We start from the raw sequence: 13534 nt of genomic DNA on the forward strand, positions 1-13534 counted from the left end.
GTTTTAGAGTGGCCTGAAGCAATATCACGTTTTCACAGGAAAGGAAAAAAAAATGTTCTCAAAAAAGGAACATTGTAAGTTCTTTTTTAACTTTCCGGTTTGTTTTTTATTGCAATTCCCAGACCAAAAAAACCCCAAAAAACCAAAACCACAGCAACATTTTCTTTTATGTATTTTGGTTAGTATTTGTTAGAAGCTGAGATCTTTTCAGACTGACTTGCCCGCTGAAAATAAGCTGATTTCTTGTTATTGCTTCTTGATGGTTTGACTGATTCAGCCCTCCCCTTAATCCTGCTACAGATGAGTGAGATAAGAGACATCCCCCGGGGCCATGGGGATCTGCTCTGGGCCAGCATGAACTTCTCGATCTGCCCAAAATCTTCCCTCCTACAATGTGCTGTGCACAGCCATTAGGTTTCCCATCCTTTGGCACTCCTGCCACCTGACTCCACGCATCCCTTCCCTCCTCCAGTCCCCATACACTAGATTGTCTTTCCTCTCCCAGTTCCCCACCCTGCTCCAAGCACTGCCATCTGCTCAGGCTGTACAGCTCTGAGGACACAAACAAGGAAGAAGGATTGGGAATTTTTTCTCCACAGGATGGTTCCCTTGTCACAATCATGTTCCAGCTTTCTTACCCCGTTCCTCACACTCACTCTGAGGGGAGAATTGCAGCAGATGGAGGATGTCACCCAAAATAAAGCTCTTGTGAAAACTCAAATAGAGCAAAACAGAGCAAATGATGTGTTCATAGAATCATTTAGGTTGTAAAAGACCTTTAAGATCATTGAGTCCAACCAGTAATCTGGCACTGCCAAGTCTACCTTTAAATCATGTCCCCAAGTACCACATCTACACATCTTTTAAATACCTTCAGGGATGGTGACTCAACCATCTATCTCCCTGGGCAACCTGTTCCAATGCCTGACAACCCCTTCCTGAAAATTTTTTTTCTAATATGCAATCTAATCTCCCATGGCACAACTTGAGGCCATTTTCTCTTGTCCTGTCACTTGTTACCTAGGAGAAGAGAGAGGCCTACCTGTACCTGGCTACAGACTCCTTTCAGGCAGCTGTAGAGAGCTGTAATGTGCCCCCTTGAGCCTCTTTTTACCCAGATGAAACAACCCCAGATCCCTCAGCTCCAAGTCTGTACCAGGAATGTGCTAGGCAAGATATCACAGACACTCAGCTCAACTTAGCCTCATATCCTCTTCCTCTAGCTGTGCCCTCAGGTGGCCTGGGGACACAGCAGGACCACAGGCCAGAGTGACAGGCCATCTGCCATAGGATCCCAAACAACCCACCTGAAAACACTTGAATTTTGGGGCAGGTGGTAAGCAGCATCCAGCAGAGGCTGATGTCAGAGCCCATGAGATTCCCCTGGTCTGGACCAGAGGCTCAGCAGCATTATGCAGACTCAACCTCAGGCAAGGCAGGGAACCAAACCAAACCTGCTCAGAGAGCCTTTGCTCCAAGACTTTTGCTTTTTGCAAAAGCCATGAAATGCTTCTCAGGGAAGCAGCAGAGCCCCTATGTCCCTAAAACCGCAGGAGGGTTGTTATGTGTGGCAAGGAACACAGAATTAGACATGTTAATCTCTGCATGACCGGATCTCCTCTGCCATGTGCTGGATTCTACACCTGGGACAGGGCAACCCTGGGTGTTCATACAGTCTGGGGAATGAGACGCTGGAAAGCAGTGCCATGGAACAGGATCGGGGGTCCTGGTCAACGGCAAGTTGAACAAGAGTCAGCAGTGCCCTCGCAGCCAGGACGGCCATCCGTGTCCTGAGAGGGGGTGGGCATCAGGCACAGGATGGCCAGCCGGGCAAGGGAGGGGATTGTCCTGCTCTGCTCTGGGGAGGCTTCACCTCGAGCACTGGGGGCAGTTCTGGGTGCCAGAGTATAAGAAAGACATTAAACTATTAGAGAGTATCCAAAGGACGGCAACAAGGATGGTGCAGGGTGTGGAGGGGAAGCCTTGTGAGGAGCTGCTCTTCAGCCATCTGTGTGTTCAGCCCGGAGGAGACTGCGGGGAGAGCTCATTGCAGTTACAGCTTCCTCGTGAGGGGAGGAGAAGGGCAGACACTGATCCCTTCTCTGTGGTGCCAGTGACAGGACCAGAGGGAATGACCTAAAGTTGTGTTAGAGGAGGTTTATGTTGGACATTAGGAAACGGTTCTTCACTCAGAGGGTGGTTGGGCACTGGCACAGGCTCCTCAGGAAGTGGTCACAGCACCAGCCTGACAGAGCTCAAGAAGCATTTGGACACCGCTCTCAGGCTCATGGTGTGACTCTTGGGGATGGTGCTGTGCAGGGCCAGGAGCTGGACTCGATGACGCTTGTGACTCCCTTCCAACTCAGGACGTTCTGTAATTCTGTGAGGGGCTCCCGGCACGCAGCGACACGAAGGGCTCTGCCCGTGCCGCTCGGGCACCTCCCCCAGAGCCCCTCAGGGCCCGGGCCCGGGCCCGGCCCCGCGCGCGCCCGCCTCACCGAGCACGCGCCGCCACCGCCCCGCCCGCCCGGTCACGTGCCCTCCGGCATGGCCGGCGAGCGGGGGGACGGCGGGAGCGGGAGCGGTGGGAGCGTGCTCCCCGTCCGCCCGTACATCTGCTCCTTCCCCGGCTGCGACGCCACCTTCAACAAGGCCTGGCGGCTGTCCGCCCACCTCTGCCGGCACACGGGCGAGGTGAGCCGCGGCGGCTGGGAGGGAGGGGTCTGTATGACCGAGGCGTGGGCGCCGCGCTGGGGCCCCGCGGGGGATCGGGCGGGCGGCTTCACCTCCTCGGGGTGCCGCAACATCCGGGGCCGCGCGTTGTGGCCGGGCCGGGTGCGGCCGCGGCATCCCGCTGACGGCGGCCTCCCCGGCGCGGCCGAGCCCCCGAGGGGGTGGGCTCGCCCCTGGAACAGCTCCTCTCTTTCAGAGGCCGTATGTTTGCGATTATGAAGGCTGCGGCAAAGGGTTCACGAGGGACTTCCACCGCGCCCGACACCTCCTCACGCACACCGGGGAAAAGCCGTTCGAGTAAGGCTCAAGATTTTACTTCTTAAGCTGAAGTGCGGTTTTTCGTAAGGAAAGGAAGTTAGGGCGCTGGTAGAGGGCATGCATGCCTTTGGTGTCATGGGCACTGTCATAACAATGTGCACGCAGGGTGGGATCAAACCCCTATTCTGGCAGTCATCTGTAACAAATGCGTAAAGGAATGGGCAGATCTCCCCCAAGAATACATTATTAAAAAGCTAACTTAGTCTCTGGCTTTTAGTGTCTTCAAAGCAAACGTCTGTATTTGAGTTGTGAGTTTCAGTAATTCTTCTGTGTATTGTTCTTGTACAATGATTTATGTATCTGCCTAGGGAACAAGTCACTGTGTGACAGCAGTAATAAAAAATGCAGTTCATTTGCAGGTGCACAACTGATGGGTGCAATGAGAAATTTGGAACAAAATCAAACATGAAGAAGCACGTTGAGCGTAAGCATCAGAATCAGCAAAAGCAATATGTGGTGAGTAATTACCTTTGCACTGTACAGTGGAGGCTAAACAAGCTCCTTCTTGTGTATCTGGTTAAATACTTCAACTTGTTATTATGTGATACTTGTATAAGTTCAAATACCATGACTGGGATTTCAGCAAACATGTGAACTGAACTGTTATTATTTGGCCTCTAATGATAACTTAATTTCCTTAATAGTGTGACTTTGAAGGCTGTAACAAGTCTTTCAAGAAGCATCAACAACTTAAAGTTCATCAGTGTCACCACACCAATGAACCTCCCTTCAAGTATGTGGATAATTTTAATACTGAACTTAACAGTTAAACACTGTAGATGAAAATAGGTGCATTTTCTCAGTCTTTTCATTGATGTGGCTGTAAAAAAAAAGAAATTAGTTTGTAGTCAGGGCTGCAAAAATATTTCTTGTATTAGTCCTTTTCTCAGTGATATGTTTTGAGCAATATTCTTGTGCTCTGTAACTTCAGCATTCCAGCAGTTTTATAAAAAAGTAACACAACATTCCCCCCCCCCAATTTTTAGTTCATAGTTTGAAATACAGGCATAAGAGCTTGCACAGTAATGAAAAATGCAGCTACCTTTATTTCCCAGTAAGAAGCAGTGACTTGGCTGACACTGAGTAGTGCGTAGTACCTAGAAAAAGGGGAGAGACTTAGACACTAATCTTGGAAACTATGCATTGCAGCTTCATTTGGGTAACACATGACTATAGATCTGCTAAAAGCAAAGTTCAGTCTTGTATTTCTTACAGGTGGGTCACACTTAACATGAGTGTTCATTCCACTTCAGTGAAATGAACTACAATGGTTGGATGACAGACAAAAATGTCAGTGCTCTGCTGGTTCTGCACAAGCCACCTAAACCTTCCACTTTTTTGTTCTTCTGTGTTTGAAGAGCCTGCTGTGTAGAGATGATACAAGGCACGACTCTTCAGCTAAAGCTCAACTTGCTGTATATTTGGAAATCATACTATAGTTCTAACTCTCAAAGTCACCCAAGTCTATTAAAAAACTATTATGGAATTTACTTTTATAAGGTGGGGGGACACACACAGATCTGTAGGCGAAGGGAAACTTTGATTATTTTGTTAATTTTAATAGTTCTTGACTAAACAAAAAATATGTAGATACGGTGAAAGAAACAAAACTACTGCTATTTTGTACCTAGATGTAATAAAGAAGGATGTGGAAAGTGTTTCTCTACTCCAAGTAGACTAAAGCGACATGAGAAGATACATGAAGGTAAAAGTGGATGTTTTTTCTTAAGTTATGTTTCAGCAAAGGAAAAAGGACTGCTTCCAGTGCAGAGGATGCACAGAATGTGGAAGTGTTCTGGGCCTAGTGATCTGGACAAGACAAGAACACCCATTTTGAATAGTAAAGTGGGAAATAACTGTGGGGCATTGCAGTGTTCAGTTATGGTGTGTTTGTGGCAGTCTGAGCAGAGCTCAGGATTACTTCAGTTATTTCTTCTGAGGTGCTTCCTTGCAAATAATTCATCTTTTGGAGATGGGCTGGTAGTAAAGGCATTAGCCTAGATGTCCAGAGCTTAGATTCAGTTGCCAGTTCTGCCACAGATTTCCTATGGAGCCTTGGCAGAACCGTGTGTATTTTTAGTTGTTAACGTATGTGAGAGGCTTTTAAGTGAAATCATCATAATGTGGCTGTGTATGATAACCAGCTTTCCAGTGATAGGAAAAAAACAAACCAATTAAACCCAACAGACTAGGAAGAGTACCCAGAAGGCTGTGATTTGTACTGTGATTCCTTATTTTTAAGACAAGGACTGGTTCATAGGTTTTTGAGGATTCTGGTCCTGGGATTTAAATAGCGTTGACTTTCTGTGGTTCCTGCCTGCTTGATAGAATGGTAGAATCTCTTTAGACTCTGGAATACTACTGTATGGTCAGTATTTCTTTTTAATATGCAAGACAAATATTTATATAGAAGTAAGATATATTACTAATTATTTTCATCTATTTGAGAGAAGGCATATGGCTGGGAGGAATTAGCTTTACTGAAGCAAGGAGAGAGAGTTTCACAAAATCATTTAGGTCAGAAAGGATCTCTGGAGGTCACCTGGTCCAGCTCCCTGCTCAAAGTGGGGCCAGTTAGACCAGGGTGTTGAGGACTACATCCAGTGGTGTTGAATGGTTCCAGGGCTAGGGCTTCCACAGCCTCTCTGGACAACTGGTGTCAATGATACAAGGTTTCTTACTTAAAACTGTTAGGATTTTCTCTTGTTCTAATTTGTGTTCATTGTTTATTGTCTCTTATCCCATTACTGTGCAATATGGGAAGAGACAAGGAATAACTGGCTTTTAATTTCCAAATGCTGGAAGTGGAGTTGCCCCTTATAAAACTGGACTGTTAGCCAGACCCTCTGTGATTGTAAACATCTGCCCCATCCAACAGGCTATGCGTGCAAGAAGGAAAACTGCTCGTATATCGGAAAAACGTGGACAGAGCTTCTGAAACATAATAAAGTCAGTCATGCAGGTAAATTCCAAATGGTTTAGTAAACTTAGGATACAAATAGGAAACCAGTTGCTGATATGGAGGCCTTGCTGTACTCATTTCATCAACTTGTCAGCGTGTCCCAAACTTGTCTACTAACTTTATTGGTAAAGTGGCTGTCACTCCAGCTAGACCTTTGATGAAAATGCTGCTCAGTATACTAACTTTGTGATTCAGTTAACAAAAAATTGTTTTATGTAGGATTTCAGATCTGGATAATTCATACTGCATTATCCTCCTGAAGTCTTTTAAGTTCCTTGTATTTCGTGTTGATGTTAGCATTGTTCTAATAGACCACTAGGGTTTGATTCTGAGCTTCTGTAAGAAATTGTTTATTTATACTCTGCCTTTCTTTCTCCCACTTAAGAGCCAATAGTCTGCAGTGAATGTAACAAAACTTTTAAACGGAAGGATTACCTCAAGCAGCATCAAAAGATACATGCTGTGGAGAGGGAAGTCTGCCGCTGCCCCAGGGAAGGATGTGGAAGAACTTACACAACTTTATTTAACCTTCAAAGCCATATCCTCTCTTTTCATGAGGAGAAAAAACCATTCTCTTGTGATTATCCAGGCTGTGGAAAAGTGTTTGCAATGAAGGTATGTGTTTTTTTAACTGTTATGATCTGAATCCCATTATCTGAAATTATAAACTTAACTCCTTTTTCTTCCCCCCCTGCTCTTTGTAACTGTAGCAGAGCCTAGCAAGACATGCAGTTGTACATGATCCTGAAAAGAGAAAGCTGAACTTGAAAGTAAGTAACACACTTGGAAGTCTTCTCACCCCTACCCTGTCACTGCAGAGGAGAGTAGAGTAAACTTTACCTGTTTTAGAATGTGACTTCAACCAGGAAAACAAGTCAAGTATCTAGGTAATTTGTGAGATTCTTAATTTATGAAGCTCCTTTAGCTAATGCAGTCCTGTCCTCTACATTTATTTCTTTTTTCCCCACCACAACAGAACTCTTTGCTCCACAGATATGTTAAGTTTACTAATTCTGGATCTATTTTTGCCAGGCAAAGCGTTCTCGTCCCAAAAGGAGCTTAGCCTCTCGTCTCAGTGGCTACATTCCTCCTAAAATGCAGCCAAGAAAGGATGAGGTGATGGAAAGCAAGACAGCAGATAAGCTCATGGAAAATGGAATATCAGCTGTTGAAATTCAGACTCTGTAGCAAAGATTAACCAAGACAGTGTTCTTCATGGAATGACCAACGCAGAACTCAACAGTAACTTTAGATAAGTTAATTTTTCTTAAATTTTATTTTTAAAATAAATATATATTGTTTACACCACTTCAGAAAGTCATTGATGCAACTCATTTGACTTCAGATCTTCGTTTTCATCTTTCTTTACTGTATTGTTTTTCTTGATTTCCATCTTCTGGTGTTCTTTCAACTCTTTGTTAGACATATGCCTGAAAACACAGGTACTCACTCCTTCTCTAGCAACTTTTGGCTTGGAAAGATAAGTTGCTTTCTCAGACACAGTCTCCAAAATTTGATCAAAAAGCATGAACTAAAAAGGAGGAGAAAAATGGAACTAAATGAATGCCCAAATACAGGTAGAAAAATACTTCAAGCTGCTCTATAATAACATGACCTGTTAAGTTTAGCTATTAGCTGAAACAAGCTAGTTCCAAGTCGTAGTTTGAGCACTTCAGCTTGTCCCTTCCAAACTGTTCTTTACTCATAAGCAGGTTTAGGCAAGTCACTAGAGGGGGATTCAGACATTTCCTAACATTTAGGCTGTACTGCTGACTCAGTGTTTTGCTCTTTAAGGATGTCCATTAGAGTGGCCTGCATCTGACTCCTCTGCACCCTCCTCTTCCTCTAGATTCAGATATGTTACTATATGAGGCTTTTTTCTTAAGGGGTAGTATTCTAGGTTAGAAAGACCTGGTAATATTGAACTGAGTAACAGTGCATTCATGTAACACACTGAATTCCTTGCCTCATTATTAAGCCTTTAAATATAAGGACAATGTAAATCACGACTATGTCACTAAATATTCTGTTCCCTCCCATCATGAGTTCTTCCTGTTACTCTTTCCCTGTGAATTTAACTTCCTATAAAAAGTTTTGTTCTTTTTGGATGAAATGCTATCACAATTTTCCCCAGCAATTTAGTTGAGACAATTGTCAAGAACACCTAATTCACTACAGACATTATGAGGAGAAAAAATTACACAGAGTACTTATTAAAAATCCATTTTTGTGAATGACAGTGAAGTCTCAAGGCCCTGCAGTTATACTGGGAAGTTGCCATCAGCTGCTTAACATTTTTAGCGATGTTCACTTTGCTAGTCTTGGAACACCATTCCAATAGTTTTTCATGTAGGAATGGACAACTAACCTTAGCCAAAGTTGTATAAATGCAGCTCCAGAAGAACTGTTGGTAAATAATCCAGCTAAAATACAGACTACTTTTTTTTTTTTTTTTTTAAAACCACACTGTTGAAGTCTTCAGAGTGGGTGAGCTAGCTAAAGTCATAGATCAGGAAAATTTCACTGGCCCCATTAATAGGGTAGTGCTGCACAGGAGTAGGAGCTGCTTAGACTCTACTGTCCAAGCCAGTACTGCAGCTGGATTCTTAAGGAAGCATGGAATTTGAACTGTCTCTCTGGGACTACTTTTCTTCACCAGTGTTTGAACAGGAGCAGCTTAAGGCAGGCAACCACTACTTGCATGGGACCTAGATCTCCACTGAGATAGTAAAAATTGTGGCAGTACCCAATAAGGAAGGTCAATACAGCTGCAGCTATTTAATGATGTTGACTGGTCCAACTTTCAGGAGTGCACTTACCATGTCTGTACTGCTACCTTTTGCTTGCCGGATGGTAACTTTAACATGGTGTCTCTTTTCAATCCACTGTGCTATCTGTTTAGTCTTGGTCTCTAAGTCGTTCTTGGCAATAGCTGAAGAAAAGGATAACTCCTTCTGAACCACCCCTGTTTAAAACAGAACTGAAACTCTGTTGGCTTAACATTTGACAAACCTGTACTAGTTGCTCTCTTTTATCAGCTTATGGTGCTTTGTCTGCTTGACTCCCTCCTCCCATGCTGCTTTCTCAGAGCAGCGATCTCATTGTCTCAGCATGCACCACTCTCACCTGAGAGGGTGGTGCCTTGATACTCTCACACTCACTGCTGCAAATGGGAGACTGAGTGCATGTTTGAGGCACACAGGGGAAATCTCTTCAGGGTCAGAAGGCTTAAGGTATTTTTAATTACAGTCTTGTTCATATGATCCACAATGTAGGTCTAACAAGCAGGTAAGCATTGGATCTGGAATTAAAGACTTAGTGTGCAAATTCCTGTGTTCTGCACGTAGGACAGCTGAAGGTAAAAGCTCTGATGTTAGATAGCTCTTCATTTCAAGCCCATTTTATTGGGTGGTGAAGTGCAATACTCAACTGGAAGTACGACGATGCCTTGTAATACATTCGAACAATCTACAGTCTTTTCCTCCTTCAAGATTCTCTAAAGTAGTTACCATCTGAATAATTTTGTGGTTTCTTAAACAGAGCAACTCACTACCACAATAATGTACTCCTCTAAAATCAGAACTGTACCCAAAAGCACAGCTATCTTTGTTAGCCTGAGGATATGAGAGGATACAAGGTCACATGCCTTTTCTAAAACCTCTTTGCCAAACTCGGTTTGATAAACTGCTGAAGCAGGCGGTCTTAAGGAAAAAAAAAAACCCAAAGTGAAGTGTTAAATACCGAAAAAATTCTCTTACTCTGTACAAGAAAGTGCTCCAGACTTTGTCTTCCTAGCAGCAAATGAGGAAGAGAGTGTTTCATGACTACTGGTGACAAACTATATAATTATATTGGTGAATGTGGTCCTTAGTTTGAAAAACTGCCTTAGTAAAAGAACAGAAATTCAGTGAGTCTCATGGGACCACAGCCTAGTTATATTCACTCAAATAAAGGTATTTTTTAACAAGTCAGCAGATGCCAAAATAGCAAATCCTGAAAGGGCAATAGAAGGCTCCTCTGTGGAAAATTTTATTTTCACCACTACAAATCCTTAATAGTGTGGACTGCAGTGACATTGCTTTGGATTTATACAAATACAAGTAAGAGGATTTAATCTGTTGAAACCACTTTTAATGCAGCATTTTTCAAAGTCCTCAGTGTTGTAGTGTTTACAGTGCACATACCTGGCTTTGGACTTGCTTTTTTCTTCTCTGCACGTTTAAGCTGTTCTTCATGAATCTGCTGCCCAGTCATTAGTCTGTAAACTGGAGGTTCTACGTTCTCATGAAGCAGAACCAGTTTCAGGCCATTTTGATCCATAAGTCTGAGTGCCTCTGCTCGGTGCATGTTTCCTAAGCTCTCCCCATCCTGGCTGATTACGTGCAAAATACGATAGGGAATTCTTCGCCCAACACTTCCAAATGCTGCTTTACTTTTTCGTTGTGCGTGAGATTTTTCATCTGTACAAAATGGTTGAGTAAGCCCAAACACAGCTGACTTCCTAGGGTCAGGTACTACCATCCAGAATGGAGAAAAGAGCCACTTTTGTGCTGTCTGTGTCAGAAAAGTACCAAAGAACTTTTTTGCATATCTGCTCTCATTTCTGGTCGCTTGACATAAATATTTCATTGTGCACAAGGCAGTCATTCTGAGAAAGAAGAAAACACATGTTACCCCATCAGTCAGATTCTTCTAGTTATATTAGAAAGACTTGACCTCAGAGTTCAGTAAACCCTCGTGTTTGCAACTACTTTTTTAAAGTGATACATGGTACAACTATACAGAAACATCAATCAACAGTAATTTTACAGTAACAAAGGGATTTAATCCAGAGAGAAAGTATGACAAATGAGCAAAATGTATGAGTTGATGTTACCTTCAGTATCTTCAAATCTGAGCCTGAACTTCTTTAAAGAATCTAACACTTCTAGTTCCTTTCTCCTCACTTTCAATTTTTAATCTAAATAGTTACAGGCATCTATCCTCACATTGTACTCACAAAGCTATAAACTTTCAAGCATGCTTCCAAATATACCCATGCTTGAAGACCACTGAAACTCATCTTTGAGACATTTTTTCTGTCGGATTTTTTTTTCCATTCTTCCCCGGTTTATTAAATCCCCCTGGCAATTTTGCTGCAGCTGCCCATTATTTGCATTTTGTTCAAATCTTCAGAAATCGTCCGTTTTCTAACAGCTGCAAAAAACTTCGGAAATAAAGAGCAATCTGTGAGTATTCTCTGCAGTTTTCCTATTTTATGTTTGAAAGGAAGCAATTACAGGAAAAGCCAAGGATGATGCAGGAAACCAAACGTATCACACCAGAGGAGTTGGTAAGAGTGAGACCCCTTTTGCGCAGGAGAGAATGTGACTCTGCTCTATAAATACATACATGCATACACATTTATATACACACATATATGACATGGTGTAAACATGCAGCCATGTGCATACATACATCTGGAAAAGGTGTAAACCATCAGCAAGGATAAAAAGCTATTTATAATTCTAAGCAGTGTTGGCACAGGAACAAGTAAAATGACTTGCCTGTGAATAAACTTAGTCTGAAAAGGGGACAGGGTGGAGCCTGGGATGGATAGCATACCTCAGCAGTAGGGACAATGTACATGCAAACTGCTTGAAGAAGGAACCAGATGAGTTCATGAACAGGGCAGTCTCATAAAAACTGTGTGCTACAGCTGGATCCAGAACTCAAGCTAGCCACATGGCACAGAAGAGAAGGAAGATGATTTCCACAGCAGCCAAAAACCAGCTGTCAGAGCTACCTTCCCTTCCTGCCCTGGGCTCTGCCTCTGCCCAGTCCAGATCCCTGTAAAAACAGCTTTTTGTCTTCCCCGTAAAAACAGCCCTATGCCTGAACACCCACTGCCAACACCCAAGTGTCTTTGTGCACAACCACACAAAAGCCACGATGTCCTTGTTTTTTAAATGGTTTCATAAACCAGCTCTGGATCATGCACTGCAGACTTGGTCCTCAATTTGGGCATCACTGCTCCATTATAGAATGATATAATTAAAGTAATCTTCCATGCAAAGGAGCCTGGCTTGCCTTTGAGAGCAACTGATTTATAAAATTAAGTAACAGTATCTCAGCAATGGAACAGCAGCTTGTTTTAAGGAAATGTTGACCTCGCTCTGCTAAACACATGGTGTTGTTGATATTCTCCTTCATTTTCTGACACTATTTTAATCTAATAAATCTAGCCGTAGCTGTCTGAAAGAAAACAACCCTTTTTTACGGAAGGCTTTTTCTCTGCCTAACACGCCAGACACGTGTGTTTCGCATTGTACGTTTCGCTCCTCCTTGTGTTGGCAAGGCCGGCTGACTTCGCTGGGTGGGAGCTCTAAGGAGCGGGCAGCTCCGGGCACACTGGGAACCGCGGGAGCAGCCCGCTTCCTATGCCGGGCGGCCGTCACGGGAGGGGGGTGGCATCCCGTGGGAGGCGGCCTGCTTCCCGCGGGTGTCCCTCCTGTAAACAGGGAAGAAGGCCTGTACGTGGGTGTGTGACCGTGCCCTGTCGTGTCCGCCTTCCCGGCTCTGCGTGTCGTGGAGGTCACTGCTCGTGCCTGTGGCGTGCCCGTGTGCGTGACCCGCGGCTCCCTGTGACCCCCTTACCTGCCGGCCGGGCCGAGCCGGGCCAGGCCGAACCGCTGGCCCCGGCCCGCCGAAGCAGCCGAGGAACCGGCCCGAGCCGCCGGGAAGTTGCGGAACGCCCCGCCTCTCCCTCTTCCTTTTCCTCCTGCTCCTCCTCTTCCTCTTCCTCCGAGCGCGCCTCCGCCTCTCGCCCCCGCCCCGCGCGTGCCCGTGAGCGCGCTTCCGCCGGCGCGCGCCCGCGTGAGCGCGCGCGGTGGGAGCGGGGCCCGTGTGTCCCTGTGCCCGGTCCCTGTGCCCGTGTGTCCCTGTGCCCGGTCCCCGTGTGCTCCCGCATTTCCAGGCCGACACACGTGCCGTGCCCGGTTCCGTGCGCGCCGTTGCTGGGAGCTGCTGCTCCCCTGCGCGGCTCTGAGGGTTCCCGCTGTGCCTTTGCTACGCTGCCGTGGGTGTGAGGGCTGCAGCTGGGACACGGCGCTGTGCCCTGGGGCCATCCCAGCAGGGCAGTTTGTTGCTGCGAGAGGGCATTGTGTGGGTGCCGAGTGCTTTGTGTGTGTGTAGAGGCATAGAATCATAGAATTTGGGTTTGGGTTGGAAAGGATTTTTAAAGCTCATCTACTCTAATCCCTCTGCAATAAGCAGGAGAGCAGGGACGTTCTCATCTCAGAGCCCTCTGTATCCTGACTTTGAATGCTTCCTGGTATGAGGCATCTGTACCTCGGGGCAGCCTGTGATAATGTTTCACCACCTTCCCTGTAAAACTTCTTCCTTACCTCTAGTCTAGATCTACCCTCTTTCAGTTTAAAACCATAACCCGTTGTCCTGTCACTACAGGCCCTGCCAGAAAGTCCGTTCCCATGTTTCTTACAGGCCCCCTTCAGGCCCTGGAAGGCTGCTGTGAGGTCTCCC

The 13534-nt window shown here is 45.2% G+C and overlaps 2 protein-coding genes across 3 annotated transcripts; one reads left to right on the plus strand and one right to left on the minus strand.

The window, feature by feature from the left end:
• The first annotated feature begins 2534 nt into the window (after positions 1-2534).
• On the plus strand, positions 2535-7321 carry GTF3A (general transcription factor IIIA). 2 transcript variants are annotated; one of them, XM_053935663.1, is made up of 9 exons: positions 2535-2694; positions 2930-3030; positions 3411-3507; positions 3696-3784; positions 4683-4756; positions 5930-6013; positions 6399-6628; positions 6724-6783; positions 7046-7321. In XM_053935663.1, exons 1-9 carry the CDS (start codon positions 2548-2550, stop codon positions 7199-7201), a joined length of 1038 nt encoding a protein of 345 aa, XP_053791638.1. In that variant the 5' UTR covers positions 2535-2547; the 3' UTR covers positions 7202-7321. The 2 variants fall into 2 exon arrangements, with proteins under 2 accessions (XP_053791638.1, XP_053791639.1); XM_053935664.1 differs by having other exon boundaries at positions 6727-6783.
• On the minus strand, positions 7267-12727 carry MTIF3 (mitochondrial translational initiation factor 3). Its single transcript, XM_053935665.1, has 4 exons — positions 12650-12727; positions 10198-10661; positions 8833-8978; positions 7267-7544 (listed from the first exon to the last, which is right to left on the minus strand). The coding sequence occupies exons 2-4, from the start codon at positions 10658-10660 to the stop codon at positions 7332-7334; spliced, it is 822 nt and encodes a 273-aa protein (XP_053791640.1). The 5' UTR covers position 10661; positions 12650-12727; the 3' UTR covers positions 7267-7331.
• Positions 12728-13534: the final 807 nt, after the last annotated feature.

Source organism: Vidua chalybeata, chromosome 2 (assembly GCF_026979565.1).
Source record: "Vidua chalybeata isolate OUT-0048 chromosome 2, bVidCha1 merged haplotype, whole genome shotgun sequence".
NCBI lineage: Eukaryota > Metazoa > Chordata > Aves > Passeriformes > Viduidae > Vidua > Vidua chalybeata.

Excerpts from the sequence above, each read along its gene's own strand:
- MTIF3 (XM_053935665.1), bottom strand. The coding sequence starts at position 10,660 with ATGACTGCCTTGTGCACAATGAAATATTTATGTCAAGCGACCAGAAAT. Across the intron at positions 8,979-10,197 it reads AAAAGCAAGTCCAAAGCCAG|GGGTGGTTCAGAAGGAGTTA; the intron begins GTATGTGCACTG and ends TGTTTTAAACAG. Across the intron at positions 7,545-8,832 it reads AAGGTAGCAGTACAGACATG|TTCATGCTTTTTGATCAAAT; the intron begins GTAAGTGCACTC and ends CCTCCTTTTTAG.
- GTF3A (XM_053935663.1), top strand. The coding sequence starts at position 2,548 with ATGGCCGGCGAGCGGGGGGACGGCGGGAGCGGGAGCGGTGGGAGCGTG. Across the intron at positions 2,695-2,929 it reads TCTGCCGGCACACGGGCGAG|AGGCCGTATGTTTGCGATTA; the intron begins GTGAGCCGCGGC and ends CCTCTCTTTCAG. Across the intron at positions 6,784-7,045 it reads AGAGAAAGCTGAACTTGAAA|GCAAAGCGTTCTCGTCCCAA; the intron begins GTAAGTAACACA and ends TATTTTTGCCAG.